The 17844-nt window shown below is 39.3% G+C and overlaps 2 protein-coding genes across 5 annotated transcripts in view; one reads left to right on the plus strand and one right to left on the minus strand.

Annotated features, from left to right (window-relative positions):
• The window catches only part of LOC143688686 (uncharacterized), a 237425-nt gene that overhangs the window by 123307 nt on the left and 96274 nt on the right, over positions 1-17844 (minus strand). The gene's annotated exons all lie outside the window — the stretch shown is intronic.
• Positions 1-17844, plus strand: part of DNAJC5B (DnaJ heat shock protein family (Hsp40) member C5 beta) — a 133008-nt gene that overhangs the window by 42257 nt on the left and 72907 nt on the right. For all 4 annotated transcript variants that reach the window (XM_077166898.1, XM_077166896.1, XM_077166897.1 and 1 more), the window contains one exon: positions 3377-3504. In XM_077166898.1, coding sequence (XP_077023013.1) covers positions 3386-3504 — 119 coding nt within the window. In that variant the 5' untranslated portion in view covers positions 3377-3385. The remainder of the gene's footprint in view (positions 1-3376; positions 3505-17844) is intronic.

Here is a 17844-nt window from a genome sequence, read left to right on the forward strand (position 1 = left end):
GGGAGTGACAAATCCCAGCTGTCCCCCAAGGCTATTCTCTAGAAAGGGTTAGGGGATCTATTGACTGACCGACCTTCTTTGTTCCATGCATGGGATGATTTTGAAGGAAGCAGTCTTGGAAAAAAACATTCACAGAGGGTGCCATGCCAGAGAGCATGCTAGGTTTCCTGGGACTTTTCCCCTGACGTTGGAAAGGATGCTGGACCAGTTCTCCAACAAATCTCTAACTTCTCTGAACCTCAGTGTTCTTATCAGTGAGAAACAGGGGTGATAATGGCTAGGTGGCTTTATTCACAGACATTGGTGCACATAGTAAAAATGAGCTCCTTGCCAAATTTGATGTGCCCCTCTACCACCACCCAGTCAGCAGGGAAAATTTGTTGGTTTGACTAAGTATGGAGCAGGAATTTTGGAGTGGAGAGGGGAAAGTGTTTTTTGTTGTTGTTTCTCCCCACAGGTAGTAGGATCAAGTTTAGTGAGACCAGAAAGCAAATACCTCAGAGCTATGGGTAATATTGTTTCTAGAGTTCTAAGAGTAGCCACAGAGCTTTCTTTCTGGAGAGGCCTCATAGGTTTGATTGGGGCTTGGGCTGCCAGTGGCCAGGAATCTTCTTTCCTATATAAGTTTATAAACTGAGCTCCTAGCAGAAGTTCTTCCTGTATAACCTATGTATTCTCCTGCCCATCCTTTCCAACTCCCTCCTCTGGGAACTCTCTCAGTCCACAGATAGGCTTTACTTTACTGCCAGCATGGCCTTAAAACCCATTGTACCCTCCCGTGGCTGGTGGCTCTCACTCTGGACACAGCTGCACAGGCCCTTCATGGCTGGGTCCTGATATAGCATGTAGGCATGTCAGTTTAGTGTCACCACTGTATGGCGTTCTTATAATGGTTAAATGAGATTCTGAGTGTGAAAATTCATTGTAAATTGTAAAGCAGTCTATAAAAATCTAGTATTCAATACAGCACACTTGTAAGAACATGAGCTTTAGAATCAGATCAATCTGAATTCAAGACTCAGCTATGTGGACCTAGGCCAGTTACTTTACTTCCCCCAGACTCAGTTTCCCCATTTATAAGATGCAATATCAAATTACAGGAGTATATGCTTGTTACCACTTGGGGGCTACCAGTCAGATTCTTCTAAAAAGCTTCATAATGTGACATTTATTGCCATATGGGGAAGTTTTCTAATCCTCAACTTTATGGGCTCAACCAGCTGACTTGGGGACCATCTGGAGAACAGGCCCATCATTTAAGGCTAGACAACCTAAAGCCATGTTCTCTAGGATGATGTATAAACTCTGAATGCCATTTTATTGTTTTATAAAGAAAAACTGCTATCCTGGAACCAGACTGCTTATGTCAGCATGACCAGTCCATGCTTTTCCAGTGGGCACACCTTGGGAAAAGCTAAATTATCACTAGAATGATAATTTATTCATTTACCATGAGAAATCATTGTTATGTGGGCAGAGGCACTTGAATCCAAATGTCAAGTGTAGTCTTTTCCTTAAGGAAGACCTACATAGGTTGCCAAATCATAATCAGAAGATGGCTTGATGAGCATAGAGTTACATGAATCAAATGTTTAATGACATTGGACTAAATCCTTTGTTTAGATTCTTTCCCCTTGATAGTACTTCAAATGGCCCAGCTAGCATTTGCCTCTGCATTTCTTTTTCTCGGTATGATCAAGTCTGATTAGTCTTCTCTGAATGTAGCACAAGAACCTGATAGCCCATTATTAGTAATGCTCACGCATTTGATCAGGTTCTAGGGTCATGTTATGTAGGCCTGGCAACCAGTTATCTCTGTAAGATGATTTCCCATATCTCTTCACTGATCTAGTATGCACTGATTTCCTAGTTTAACTCCAAGAAAGCAATTTTATTTCTTTTACCCCAGAGCTCTTAAAGATGCCTCTCTGATGTCCCCAAGTGATGACAATAGGATTAAATGACATGACATATGTAAAGACATGCTTCTGGCAATAGAAGGTGCTCAGTATAGTACCCTGTCCTCCTTCCCTTTCATTCAGTATAACTGCTCTTAAAAACCTTTATGGGCCATAGTACAACACAATGCCACTGGGGTTACACAGATTAATAAAGAACAGGGTTCTGGCCCTAAGGAGCTCAGAGCATGGTGGCAAAAGAGACATTAACCTTATAAGATGTTCGGATAAGTATGGTTTCAGTGGCATTCTGCTGTGTTGATAGGCCTCACCTGCATAACCTCAGGGCCCTACCCCTTGCAAAGTCCTCCCAAAGCTCTTCCAGTGCTCAGAAGTGACTTGCCTAAACCCCCATTCTCCCTTATGTTAGTCCACACCACTCCCATATTTTATTAGGGCAATTGATGCTTTCTTAATCCTATCTAAAATATCTTCAAAGCAACCCCACCATCATATTTTTGGCTCATTGTCAACTCTAAATCTTTCCTACACTGTGATTCTGGAGCTTCTGATAACTCCAAACATTTCTGAGTGCTGCCCCCACCCTGGGCTATGCCAAATCTTCTGAGGAATGATTCTCAGTCTTCTGAGTTGGGCTGCTCTTTCTTGAGGCCAGGGTTGGACATCAGCATCCCCTGCCTGCTCAGCTATGTTCTCTGCCTCTGCTTCCTCCATTGTAACATTCTGGCCCAGCCTGGAGTAAGCACTCCTCAAGGACTAAAGGAAACAAAAATTTGGAAACCTTGAAAGAGCATGAATGCAGCAACAGATGGCTTCTTGGAACCTGGGAAAGCCTAGCTCTTTCTGGGTAGACAAATAGAGAAAGGAACTATCTCAGGCACAGAACCCATGCGCATAGTCTGGGAATCTGGGATCTCACAGCTGCCCACAAGTTTTAACCTGGCTCCCAGATGGTCCAGAAATTTTTACCCCTGATACTTAAAAAGAGTTTATTTTGTTTTGTTTTTAAAATTCTTGCTCTAATTATGGCTGGACCAAGAAAGCCACGGTAAACTGGATGCTTACTTTTATTGCTGGCTAAATCTGGAAAAAAAGAGAAAAGAGTTAGGCAAGTTCTGGTAAAAAAAAAAAAAAATCTACATTTGCCTGACCTATGAGAATTAATTCTCAACAATTCTTAATTACCTGAGTATTTAAAGAACATTTTGCTTCCATTTAACCATGGGGAAATTCTTGTTCCATTTGCTGCCTTTAACTCCCTGACTCAAAGCTCTATTTTGGACTCTCCTAACCCTTTCCTCCCCTTCTTTCATAGCTGTCATAGAAGTGTATTTCAGATGGTCATTTTGCAAAAGGTCAAAAATGAACTGCCTCCCCCTCTTACAAAATGGATCCAGTATGTATGCATAACGTTCATGTCTATCCACTCCCCACCCCCACCCCCTTTGGTTTTGCAGCCTGAGAAAATGGAATGTAACATACCTAACCAAAGACAGCGGGCTTTGTCAACATCTGGAGAAGCTCTGTATGAAATTCTTGGTCTGCCTAAGGGAGCATCAAACGAAGAAATTAAGAAAACCTACAGGTACAGAGGAAGTTCAATGATGACCATTCCTGTACTACTAGGGATAGCTATTTTGTGAATGGCAAATACCTCCAATTAAAGACATAAGCTTCTTGATAAGAAGCTAAGGTAATCTGAATTTTGGGCCTCATGTTCCCTGTTCTAAAATATACGCAGTTAGGAGTAGACAGACATAACAGTGATTTTATGACAGAACTCTTTCATTATGCTGGGCCTTGGGAAAGGTAGGTAGCCTGCATTTGAGACCTGCAGGGTCAGAGAAAGAGATAGATCATTGTGAATGCCCAAGAGTTGTGATTTAGCACGTATGATATAACATCACTAAAACTGGTAGTGGTCTGGTAGGGGGATTTTTTTTCTTCTTTAAATAAATGAGGTTTGTCACAATTGCTGTATTGTAAGCTATACTCTTCAAACCCTCAATTTTGATCTTTCATATCTGAAATACTCTTTTCTTCAAAACTCCCAGAGATAAAAAAGTAATGAATATAAAAAAATTACTTATTATAGATTATTTGGAAATTACCAAAAATGAAGAAAATAACATTCAACCATAATTCTACCTCCAGTGATAATTAGCATTGATATTTTATGTTTCCTTCTAGTCTTTTTTTCTGTTTATATAGGGATGACATTTTTAAATAAATTGAATTCATCTATAGTCTCTAAATATCTTTTTTTTAACAGTATCCTATTATGAAAATATCTTTGTGTGGTTAAATATTCTGATTTTTAATGGCTACAGCCTATGGCTATGCTATAAATCTAACAACTTTATAAGCTATTTTTTTAACATATAGATTCTTTTAAATTTTTTTAATGTAATGAATATCCTTACACATAAATCATTATGCATATCTCGTTATTTCCTTATTGATGAATACAGCTATGCCTCTATGGGAAAAATGCATCAAAATATATATGAAAGCTTAAGATTTTAATCAGTTACTCCTTGATTTGGTCTTGAATTCAGTTTTTTAAACTTAATGATTTTTTTTGATGTTGCAAATTAAAAAATTTTAAATAGTGTTAGTAATTTCCTTTATGGCATATGTTTTGTGTGCCATGGCTGGAAAGGCTCTCTCAGTTACAATATTATAGAAATATTAACCTATATCTTCTTCTAGAACATTTATGATTTGCTTTTATATTAATCAGAATTAAATATCTGATTCTTTCGGAGCTTATTTTTTGTCATAAGGAATAAGGTAGACTGCCAGCCTTTTTTTTTCCAAATGACTAGCTCACTATATTTATTAAATTCTCCATTTTTTATCTACTGATTGGAAATTCTTTGGATTGAATTCCAACCTCCAGTCTGCCGTAAACTAGGGGACCCAAAATGCCTTCAAGTAGCATATATTGAAGACTAAATGGCTGTGGTGAAAATTCCCATTTGGATCCAAGTAATTCTGTGCAAACGATCAAAGTCAGTATTAATCTTCTAGTTTAGATTTCACTTATGGTGCTAGGGAGAATAAAGTCTTTTTCATTGTTCTGTTGTTTGATTGTGCCCTCAAGCTCTCCAATAGTGTGCCTGACAGTGGTTCTGTCTCCTGAGGTGGATGACCTAGCAGACCCTCTTTGGCTGAAAACAACTAAATTTGACTCTTAAGCATTAGGCTTAGACATTGTACTGGGGCCGAGTTGGGAATTAAATTAATTGCATCATAAGCCTTAATACCTATAAAGATGCTCCCCAAATGAGAAAAAAAGTGATATCTAACTATCTTGTATTTCCTAAAATCCACTTTACTTTACAAATGGTACTTTTAATTATCTTTTTAATTTTGTAAGCTAAAATTTCAGATCATATCCTAATTAAGGCATTTAATTATTCTGAGTTGCTCACAAAATCAGTAATTACAATATAACGTCTTCTCATGTAATCAGTGTCTTGCTACTAATTTTGTTTTAATATCACACAAATATTTTTTCAGCTGATTAGGGTTCTCGTATGCTGCCCAAGGCATCTACTTCTAGCTAAATTACACATTTGTATTCTCCAAGTTATTCAAACTGTATGAGCAAGCTGAAAATCTACTGAGAATATTATTCTTATGCCTGGGATCTGGATTAAAGCAGTCACGACATAGTGAAACTGAAAGTCTGTGAAATTTAATAAAATTTCCAATTATTGGGGCCATATACTGCTTGACATATTTGTAATATCATTGTTATACCTTGCTTGTGCTCCCAAAACAAGGCTGAGTTGGAAACCTTTTTTCTTCTTTTCCTTTTTTTGAATAGCTAACATATTTCATTCAAAATGAGAACATACAGGTATACAAACAAGTATACAAAAAAGTCTCCCTCCAATCCCTTATCTCCTAGGTCCCCTCTGCAAGGCAACCAATATTACCAATTCCTTGTGTACCCTCTGGAGAGATTTCTCTATCTACATGAGCATTACAGAGGAATTCTGGTCTGGACAAAATAGCATAGACTTGTCTCTCCCAGCTCTCTCTGTCAAGTAGAACTAAAAACCCTGGAAATAGTACAAGACAACCAAAAGAGAACTCCTGAAGATAGAAATAAGAAGGCAAATTGGTTAGGAACTCAAAGACACAACACAGAAACAACACAACAGTAAGGCATCTTACAGCTTTCCATCCACCAGAAGATGATCCAGGTCTAACCTTTCCCGACACCCAACCTAGCAATAGAAGGCAGCCCAGATACGCTTATTTTTCCTCCAGATCAAAACGTGAGTCCTGCCAACAATGCTAGGCAAGCATGGCAGAAACAGAAAGGAGGATGGATCAGAACCCTCTTGACAATAAATAGACAGAAGAAACACTCTCCTTTTCCATTATCTTAAGACTCTCTTCTCTCACCCAAAGATACCACTTGGTAGGGGGCACTGGCAAGTGAGATTTTGCCACAGTAAGCACTGGTCCAGAAAGTGCTCTTTATCCCTGCAGGTTGGAGATTCATTACTCCACCTAGAAGCATCATGCAACCTAGACTGGAAAAACTCCTTTCACCCCTCAAGCAGTACCAGCGGGAGTCCCAGAGGCAGGAGATAAATCAAGCACCACAAGGGCTCTGAACATGAGATTGCCATTGGTCCACAAAAGTAGGCTAGGACCTGCAAGTGAAACCTAAACAGTATGACTGCTTGTTAAAATAAAAAAATTAGTCTCCAGTGTCTCCAAACATAATAGCAAAAACATCCAGATACAGTTGAAATCACCCATTATACAAAGAACCAAGAAAATCACAACTGAAGAAAATTCAGATGTTGGAATTATGTGATAAGGATTTTTTAAATTTTTGATTGCTACAACAACATACAAGCACATACATTCTTAACATACAAACATTCCATACATGGTATACAATCAGTGGCTCACGAATATCATCACATAGTTGTATATTCATCGCCATGATCATTTTTTAGAACATGTGCATCACTCCAGAAAAAGAAATAAAAAGAAAAAAGAAGAAACTCATATACACCAAACCCCTTACCCCTCCCTCTCATTGACCACTAGATTTTCCATCTATCCAATATATATTTTTTAATTTTAACATTTGTTCACCCTATTATTTATTTATTTTTAATCCATATGTTTTACTCATCTGTCCAGACCATAGATAAAAGGTGCATCAGATACAAGGTTTTCACAATCACACAGTCACAATGCAAAAGCTATATCATTATACAATCATCTTCAAGAAATGTGGCTACTGGAACACAGCTCTACAGTTTCAGGCACTTTCCTCTAGCCACTCTAATACACTATAAACTAAAAAGGGAATATCTGTATAATGTGTAAGAATAACCTCCAGGATAACCTCTAGACTTTGTTTGAAATCTCTCAGTCACAGACACTATTTTGTCTCATTTCTCTCTTCCCCCCTTCAGTAGAGAAGGCTTTCTCAATCCCTTGATGCTGAGTCCCAGCTCATTCTAGGATTTCTGTCCCACATTGCCAGGAAGGTTTATACTCCTGGGAGTCATGTCCCACGCAGACAGGGGGAGGGTGGCAAGCTTGCTTGCCATGCTGGCTGAGAGAGAGATAGGCCACATCTGAGCAACAAAAGAGGTTCTCTGGGGGTGACTCTTAGGCCTAATTTTAAGTTGGCTTAGTCTGTCCTTCGCGGGGATAAGTTTCATAGGAACAAACCCCAAGATTGAGGGCTCGGCCTATTGATCTGGTTCTCCCCACTGCTTGCAAGGATATCAGAAGTTCTCCAAATGAAGAAGTTGAATTTTCCTCCTTTCTTGCCATTCCCTCAAGGGGACTTTGCAAATACTTCTTTATTCACTGTTCAAATCACTCTGGGATTTATTGGGGCACCTCTCTGGGATTTACTGGGGCATCGCTCTGGACAAACTTACAAAATCTCATGCCCTACTCAAGATTCCATGTACTCATGGTGTTCAATTAAACTGTCCATATAAATTATATTAGGAAATGCACTAGTCAAAATATAAATTTTGTACCAAATAAAATATTTTTTTGCTTTAGTCTCACACATAAATTAAGGTTTTAAAACATGAATTGCCATCTATTTTCAACACCCTGCAATATTGACATTCCTTTGTTCCTCCTCATGCAAAAACACTTTTTAATTTGTACATTTAGTCACTATCATTGTACACTCCTAGATTATGCCATCCTAGATTATACCATCTCAGTCTTTATCATCTATCTTTTCTTCTGGTTTCATCTGTGCCCACATTCAGCTTCATTCGGTATACTAACATTATTGTGCTACCATTAGGAAGTATTGTGCTATACATTTCTGAATTTTTATAATCAGTCCTGGTGGCACAATCTGTATCCCTTCAGTTGCCATTACCCAATATCTACCATTTCTATCTCCTGATGGCCTCAGTTCTTAACTGAAATTCTCTGAGTTCATTCATTAATGTTAGTTCATATCAGTGAAACCATACAGTATTTGTCCTTTTGTTTCTGGCTAATCTCACTCAGCATAATGCTGTCAAGGTCCATCCATGTTGCTACATGCTTCATGACTTTATTCTGTCTTACAGCTGCTTAATATGCCATTGTATGTATATACCACAGCTTGTTTGTCTGACATTCTGATTAGTAAGTGTCTTGGAGTACATCTATTTGGTTCTATTCTGTTTGAGGTAAACTGCACTTCTTGGATCTATAACTTTAAGTCTTTCACAAGAGTTGGGAAATTTTTAGAGGTAATTTCCTCCATTAGTTTTTCTTCTCCTTTTCCCTTCTCCTTCTAGGACACCCTCAACACATATATTCATGTGCTTCATGTTGTCATTCAGTTCCTTACTCCTGTTCATATTTTCCCTACATTTTCTTTTGCTTGTCGGGTTTCAGATGTCCCATCCTCCAGTTCACTAATCCTATCTTCTCCCTCTTGAAATCTAACATTGTAGGTTTCCATTGTTTTTTCATCTCTTCTACTGTGCCTTTCATTCCCATAAGTTCTGTGATTTGTGTTTTCAGACTTTTGATTTCTTCTTTCTGTTTGTCCCTTGCCTTTATATCCTCCCTCAATTCACTGATTTGATTTGGATGAGATTTTCTATGTCTGTTCAAATTTCCTGAATTGCTTGAACTCCTGTATCTTATTTGAATTGTTGGTTTGTTCCTTTGACTGGGCCATATCTTCAGTGTTACTAGTATGATTTGTTATATTTTGCTGGCATCTAGACATTTAATTTCCTTAGTTTATTTCTGGAAATTTTCACTTTTTTACCTAGGATTTTCTTTTCTTGCTGGATGACTTTGTTGCCTCTCTGTCCTTTGACATTCAGTTCATCTTATTCTAGAGCTCTAGCATAGGTTTCGTTTAACAGATCAGAATTTTTCAGTTCTTGTTTTCTTGTTTCTTGCCCTGCCTGTATGGTGCCTTTTTTTTTTTTTTCTTAGGAGGGTCTACTTAGGTATTACAGACTCAAGTCAGATTTTCCTAGACCAAACTGGCCTCCTCTCAGGAGGAAAGAGTCACCTGCATCAGTTTTCCCTGAGGGTAACACCCACTAGGTTGAAAGACTTTCCTATGAAGCCTCTAGACTCCATGTTTTTCCTGTCCTGCCCAGTATGTGGCTTTGTCTGCCTGCGGGTCCCACCAGCATAAAGTGATACAGTACCTTTAACTTCAGCAGATTCTCCCTGCTGGGAGTATGGCTGAGACAGAGGAGCACTTGTATGCTGTTTTTAATTGCTTCAGTTTTTCTGTCCCTGGGGTCTGAATTCCTTGAGGGAGGGATTCCATCTGAGCTGGGCCTCACCCCTCTCCTGGGGAAGGCACAGCCTTTAGGAAATTACTTCCTTTCACCTGACCAGCCTCTTTGCCTCTCAGACAAGCTTAATTCCACCCTTGCCTGGGGCAGTTGGAGCCTAAGAGGCCAAAGAGTAGTCAAGCCATAGAAACAAAGCCACAAAAAAAAAAAAAAAAAAAAAATGAAAGAAAGAAAATCCTTTTCAGAGCAGGACCCTTGGACCTTGGGTTTTCCAATCAAGAGCTTAAGTTGGTATGTTGCCCTGTGTACTTCCAGGTCTTATGTGTCTCCTCTTTTCCTTCAGGGCCCACCCTTTCAAGTATTTTGTGCTGTCTGATCCAAAAAACTTCTTTTTCTTTTTCTTTTTCCATCTGCCCCCCTGCACTGGGGCGAAAACCAGCAACTTCAGCTTTTACTCAAGGTTCAGCTGAGCCTGGGGGTCTATCTTCAGCAGTCAGAATTTGTTAATTAATTCCACAATTGGAGCTTGGTTGCGCTCAGCCCCTTGCTGTTAGTAAAGTCTCTTTCCTTTTCCCTCTGGGAACCAGCCTGTAGGTGAAGGGCACTAGCCTCCATGGCTTGGGGAACTCATGGTTCTGGATGGAATTGCAGCTGGTCCAGCTTGTCCAGACTGGTGTATGCTGCGTGTCCAGACACTGATGTGGCCCCAGCAGTTGTTCAGAACTGATCCTGGCTATTTATTAGCTGCATTGCAGGACACACTAAATTCCACACCTCACTAAGCTACCATCCTGTACCTACCTGCGACAGGGATTTTAAAGTAGCTATTAAAAAAATTATTCAGTAAGCAATTATAAATCCTCTTGAAACAAGTGAAAAATGGAAAATCTCAGTAAAGAAATAAAAGTTATAAACAAGAACCAAATGGAAATTATAGAACCAAAAAAATAAGAGAAATTAAAAAAAATCTTGCTGGGTAGACTTAATAGTAGAATGAAGATGAGACAGGATACTCAGTGAACTTTCTAGTAGAGCAATAGAATTTATTCAATCTGAGAGAGAAAAATAGATTGGGGAAAAAAAAGGGAATAGGGCCTCAGGGACCGCAGGGACAATAACAAAAAAATCCAACATTTATATCATTGAAGTCGTAGAAGGACAGGAGAAGGAGATCTGGGCTGAAAGAAATAATTATGTAAACTTCCCAAATTTGGCAAAAGACATAAACCCACAGATTCAAGAAGTTTAGCAACCCCCAAATAGGATAAACCCAAAGAAATCCATGCCACAAAACACATCATAACTAAACTTCTGATAACTAAAGACAAGAAAAAAATCTTGAAACTAACTAGAGGGAAATGACAAATTATAGGAAACATCAATCTGAATAACAGTAGATTTCTCATCTGAAACCATGGAGTCCAGAAAGACGTTAAACATTTTTCAAGTGCTGAAAGAAAAGAACTTTTAACTGAGAATTCCAAGACTGTGGTAAAACTATTCTTCAAGAATTAAGGGGAATAAAGACATACTCAGATGAAGAAGAACTAACATAATTTGTCACATAACAGTTCTATACTCACTAAATGGCGAAAGGAAGTTCTTCAAAAGAAAGGAATCTTGGAGCATCAGGAAAGAAGAAAGAACAATGGAGAAAGCAAGCAAAAATATGGGCACCAAAATATGGGCACACACAATAGACTATCATTTTCTCACAAGTTTTCTAAATTACATATGATGATCAGAACACAAATTATAATACCATCTGATACTCAAGGCAGTGATATTTAAAAGTGAGGGAGATAAAGTGACCTATATGGAAATAAGGTTCCCCTCTTCATTTGAATTGGAAAAAGGTTAATACCAGTGGACTGTGAAAGTCACAAACATGTACTGTAATACCCAGATGTTCTGGTTTGTTAGCTGCCAGAATGCAATATACCAGGAATGGAATGGCTTTTTAAAAGGGAAGTTTAATAAGTTGCTAGCTTACAGTTCTAAGGCCGAGAAAATGTCCGAATTAAAGCAAATCTATAGAAATGTCCTATCAAAGGCATCCAGAGAAAGATACCTCAGTTCAAGAAGGCTGATGAAATTCAGGATTTCTCTCTCAAGTGAGAAGGCACATGGCGAACATAGGGCTTTTCTCTCAGCTGGAAGGGAGAACATGGCATCATCTGCTAGCTTTCTGTTTCATAAAGCTCCCTGGGAGGCTTTTTCCTTCTTCATCTCCAAAGGCCACTGGCTAGTGGACTCTGCTTCGTGGTGCTGCAGCATTCTCTGCTCTCTCTGAATCTCTTACTTTCTCCAAAATGTTTCTTCTTTTATAGGATTCCAGTAAACTAATCAAGACCCACCCAAATGGGTGGAGACATGCCTCCACCTAATTCAGCTTAACAACCACTCTTGATTAAATCACATTTCCAGGGGGATGATCTAATTACAGTTTCAAACATACAATACTGAATAGGGATTAGAAGAAATGGCTGCCTTTACAATATGGGATTAGGATTAAAACATGGCTTTTCTAGGGTACATACATCATTTCAAACCAGCACACCAGAGCAACCACTAAGAAAACTATACAAAGTGACACCATCAAAAACATTATAAGTAAATCAAGATCAAACCCTAAAAATTGTTCAAGTAACCCACAGGAAGACAAGAAAACAGAAGCAGAGGAAATAAATAAAAATAATAAAATGGCAGACCTAAGCCCTGACATCTCAATAATTACTTTAAATGTAAATAGTCTAAGTACATATATTATAGTTTTTCTTTCTTTTTGTACAAATGGTGGTGTGCTTTCCTTCTATCCTATAGTTTGCATTCTTAACAATATATTTTGGAAATCATTCTAGAATTATCAATTCATAAAGAATTTCCTTATTCTTTTCATACTGCTGTGTAGTATTCCATGACATAGATGTCCCATATTTAATCAGTCTCCTGTTGATGGATATTTAGATTGTTTCCCATCAAGGCTGCCTTTTAAAACCAATTTTGTTTCTCATATGGCTCCCAAAATGTAGATAGTAATGGGGAGAGGGAAGCGATCTTAGTTCCTGTCCTCTTTCCAGTTCTTGTTAGAGGCACTATGACACATTCTAAATTAATGGAGCAAGGATCTAATAGGCTCAGCTAGGTCAGGTGTGAACCTAAGTCCAAACAGCTCTGACCAGAGGTCTGGAATCACAATCCCCCAGTACCACAAGGACTTGGGCTCCAACTCGCTATGAAAAGGCAAAGAAACAAAGTTAACTAAGAGGATATATAAGAGAGAGAAGGAAATTATCAGCATTTCTAGCTCCTTATTTCTTCAGGAAACTAGCATAAATAGTAGCCCCAACTGAGCCCCTATCTGAATCCTTTCCTCTATTTACAAATCTTTATCATAGCTTCTTGTTTCCCACAACATCTGAAACTCAACAATATTTCATCAGTCATCTGATAAACTGAAACCCCAGCTACCTCAAGGATAGTTAGGAAGGGTGACACAAGGAAGGCTTCTATTTTGATAATCCATCAAAAGAGAAGATCTCGACTCACTGTGGTTTTGTAAAGAGAAATGATATCATTTTTATAAAGTGTGTAAAGCCTTTTATGGAAAACACAACAAAAGTACCAAGTGCTGTTGCAAATGAATATACATTCTCATGATTCTTCTATATCTAAAATTATACTGCCATTTGTTGCTGCTTGTTCTAGTTTGCTAGCTGCCGTAATGCAACACACCAGAGACGGATTGGCTTTTAATAAAAGGGGATTTATTTTGTTGGTTCTTCAGAGGAAAGGCAGCTAACTTTCCACTGAGGTTCTTTCTTACGTGGAAGGCACAAGATGGTCTCTGCTGGTCTTCTCTCCAGGCCCCTGGGTTCGAACAACTTTCCCCGGGGTGACTTTCTGCATCTCCAAAGGCCTGGGCTGAGCTGCTAGTGCTGAGATGAGGAATGCCAAGCTGCTTGGCTGTGCTACATTGCGTTCTCTCATTTAAGCACCAGCCAATTAAGTCAAAACGTCACTCATTGCAGCAGACATGCCTCCTAGCCGACTGCAGATGTAATTAGCAACAGATGAGATTCACCTACCATTGGCTTATGCCCGCAGCAACAAGACTAGGTATGCTCACCTGGCCAAGTTGACAACTGAATCTAACTAACACACTGCTATTGAAAAAAACATTTATCTAGCTTAAGATGAGTTTGTGCTCCATGTCCAAAGTGCTGTATCACTTTGGACTGAGACTGGTGGTATAAGTCTCATGCAGGATCCTTCGCTATAATATAAATATTCCTTTGGCATTGTGGAGCATAATATTCCTGAGGAACTTGAAGTCCAAGGCTCATTTAATCCAATTTAATCATTGCCAGGCCATGACATTTAATCTTCCCAGTGTTTGCATGAGATGAGCAAATATTTTTTCCCTGTTTGTCTCACTGCCTAAGTCTTTCCTCCCCCTTATCATGCTGTCTGAAGGAGGTTCATTTCACTTAATCTTTTAAAAATTAGATACCCCTAGAATGGCTAAGATTTAACCCATCTTTCACACATTCGCCTTAACTTTAAACTGGAATGTTTTCCCCCTTCCACCTAATTTAAATTGTCTTTCTGAACTAATAGGAATTTTGAACTAGGAAACTAGTGAAGGAAAAAGAGAGACATTAGTGAATGATGAAACAACTGAGGAGATGATAGATTTTTTTGAAATCAGGGACTCAAAAGATAGTTCTTTACATAACCCCTCAATACTGTGGCTATGGGCCCTTTCAAGTGACTTAAGAACTTAGGTTCCCTGCAAAGTATCTCCCATCCAAGTCTTTCTAGGGGTCTCCACTGGGAAAGTCTTCCAAGGCCCAGAAGCCAGTTCCTTCCCATGTAGCTACATTGTTCCACCAAGCCAAGTGTCCACCCTTTTGATGATATCTGTCTGTCAGTAGCCCAGTGGGCATGGCCACACTTAGCAGTACAACTCTGGGTGTACTAGACTCTGCTGCCGACAGTTCACTGCTGCACAGCTGGGTACAACTACTTGGCTGCTCTCTTTGCTACCTTACCAGGCCTAATAGGTATAGCTAACTCCGTGGTGCCCAAGTCCTTCTGGCTGTTTTTCCAAGCCCAGAAGCTTCCTCTGCTGTTTATCTTGAAACCTGAAGGAGTCACCAATGCCTGCTGGGCTATACCATTAGGAAATGGGAGGGATGGGTTTGGGAATGGCTCTCTCCTTTCTGTGATACCTTCTGTTAGAGGCCCCAGTGAAGTTCAAAGTTTGATATCAAAGCCCCTCCATTTTTTCTTGCAGCTCTCTCTTTCCCTAGGACCCAGTATCATGCTGTCTTTGTCAAGGCTGCTATATATCACAAACTGGTTGGCTTAAACAATAGGAATTTATTGACCCAGTTTTGGAAGCTAGAAATCCAAAATCAAGGTGTTGGAAGACAGTGCTTTCTCCAAAGTCTGTAGACTTCAGGTGGTGGCTTGCCAGAAAATCCATAACTCAATCTTTGCTTCTGTTACATGGTCCCATGTATCACCTTCTGTTTCCTCCTCACTCCTACCACAGACTGTCCAAATTTCTTCTGCTTATAGGATGTCAGTCATACAGGATTAAGGCTTACCTTGATTCACTTTGGCCTCACCTTAACTGATAACATCTTCAAAGATCCTATTTGCATATGGTTTCACATCCACAGGACCAAGCTTAGGACTTAAATATGTCTTTGTTGGGGACAGGATTCAATTCACACCACATGCTCAGGGGCTAAACCAGAGACTAGATTAAGCTTTACTCCTGGGTCAAGATGATCACAACTGACTCTTTCTTCCCTAAGGCTATATTCTTTTCCAGGATGCTCTGAAGTTCCCACCCCAGACAGACTTCTGTCAGACCATCCCACTAATCAATCAGACTTACTTAGCTGGGACTGCCTCAACAGTTGGATTCTTTCCCAGAAGACTCTTCAGCCCTACAGGACTTCTGAGAGGCCTTTCCAAAGTTGTAAGCATGCCCTGATATGCCCAAACCCTAGCAGTGAACTGTGGGCTGTGACGGCTCAAAGTGTTCCCACCATAGTTCTACAACAAGGCTATCTAATTCCATGTTCTCCTTCATGACTTGAATGAAATAAATATAGTTTGCCATTTCATTGCCACTCAGCAAGCACTTGAGTCTGTGATTAGATTCCCTCCCTTCTTAATACTGGCACATAAAGATCTTTCACTGCTCTGCTCCCACTCCAAACCAAGTAGCTTGTTGATCTATACCTTACATTGCTACCTAATTATGGCAGGAGCTAGGAAGGCTGATCTAAGCACTTAGCAACCATGAGTATATCTGGAGTCTCTGACAGTTTTAATGGTTTTATAGCAGAAAGTCTTGTTCATCATTCAATAAATATTTATTGAACACCTATTATGTGGTGGGCACTGTTCTAGACACTAAGAAAATAACAGTGAACAAGAGATAAAATCTCTGCACTCCTGAAGCCTATAGTCTGTGTGGGTAGGGGTAGGGGAGTGGTTGATAATAAACAAATTAAGTAAAACACAATATATCAGATGTCATGTGCTGCTGCTAAAAGCAAAAGGCAGTACAAGGGTAGGGAGTCAGGAGTGGCACTGAAAATTACACATTCTCTCTAATGTGTTCTGCATAGAACCCCTCAGCTGCAAAAATCCCTCAGCTGGAGTGTATTCTAAGTAGAAGGGAGCAGTTAAAGAGTGCAGAATATGAGGGCAGAAAGACCTGGATTCAAACCCCATTTCTCAGCCTCTTTTTCTTCATAAGCAAAAATAACAGTACTAACCCATCAGAAGAGGATTGTTGTAGGTTAAATGAGATGATACCTGTAAAGTGCTTAGCCCAGTGTGGCACATGGATACTGAGCACCACAGAGGAGACTGGAGTACTAGGATAACAGCCCTATAGAATGGCAGTCTTCTAATTTGACTAGGCTGCAGGTACAGGGAGACCACCCAAGGAATGAGTTTGTGTATATGCGTGTAAATGAATGTGTGTGTCTGTGAGTGCATGTATGAGTGGCTGTGAGCGTGTTGTGTTTGTGTGTACATGTGTGACTGTGTGTACATGGGGGAATGTTTGAGTTCTGTGATGTTTAGATTCCATTGAATACACTTAAAAGAGTGTTACAAATGTTTTATTTTAATATGTCAATGTTTGTAATATTCTGGAAAGTATACCCTTTGCATCTGTTTAATCTTATGTTAAAAAAATTTTAGATACCAAGATAAAAAAAATCGAGGGACAGTTTCTCAAAATTATTTTAAAGGTACATAAAAAGCAAAAGAGACGAAAGAAACCCAAATATCATACTCAAAACTATTACAAGTAGACATTTGGGTAGGATTTGGAGAGGGGTGGCCTATGGAAGGCTATGAAAGAGCACTGTCCTTGAGGATTTCTAAATGTGCTATGGCCAATGTGCTGTCCTGACAGAGCTATTAATTACAGCAAGTAGTAATTCCCTCTGTCTCTTCCACACTATCAGTTTATTGGGAGCAGGCACAGTGTCTCGTCTTCCATTGTACTTCCAGTCCTAGGGCTTTGCTAATATTTGCTGAATGCAAAAATGAATTGATTAGCCAATAGATTCTGGATGTGGGTGAATATCTGTTTCCTCCTTGATTATATTCTCAGCCTCTTAAGGACTGTTTCCCAAATGGTTCCTTTGATCACTTAGCTGAATGGGAGTCAGTCACTAACCCAGGAAACAGAAGGGACAGATTGGTAAGGAAAGATGACAGATGGGACACATTGCATTTGGTGTGGTTATGGGGACTTTTCAAATGAGAAGTAGTTAGGGAATAAGGAAGGGAAAACTTCAGAAAATGGAGTTAGTTGTGCAATTTAGGGAATGTGAGTCTTTGGTATTCAACAATCTCATATGTAATGTAAATATTGGTTTACATTTGTATTTATTTTATATTTTTGAAGTTAGATAGAAACAAGATTAATATATCTACAGAGGAGGCTAAGCGTTTTCCCTGGCATTGTTGGTACCAGAGTCTAGCAAAATGCTGGCTCAATGGACAAGAAATACTACAAAGATCTACCTGTTTGTTAGGTCATCAGAGAACCCCCAAATCAGAGTGAATTAGTTTTATAAATCAGTGAATGGGTTTCTGTACCTCAC

Source organism: Tamandua tetradactyla, chromosome 6 (assembly GCF_023851605.1).
Source record: "Tamandua tetradactyla isolate mTamTet1 chromosome 6, mTamTet1.pri, whole genome shotgun sequence".
Taxonomy (NCBI): domain Eukaryota; kingdom Metazoa; phylum Chordata; class Mammalia; order Pilosa; family Myrmecophagidae; genus Tamandua; species Tamandua tetradactyla.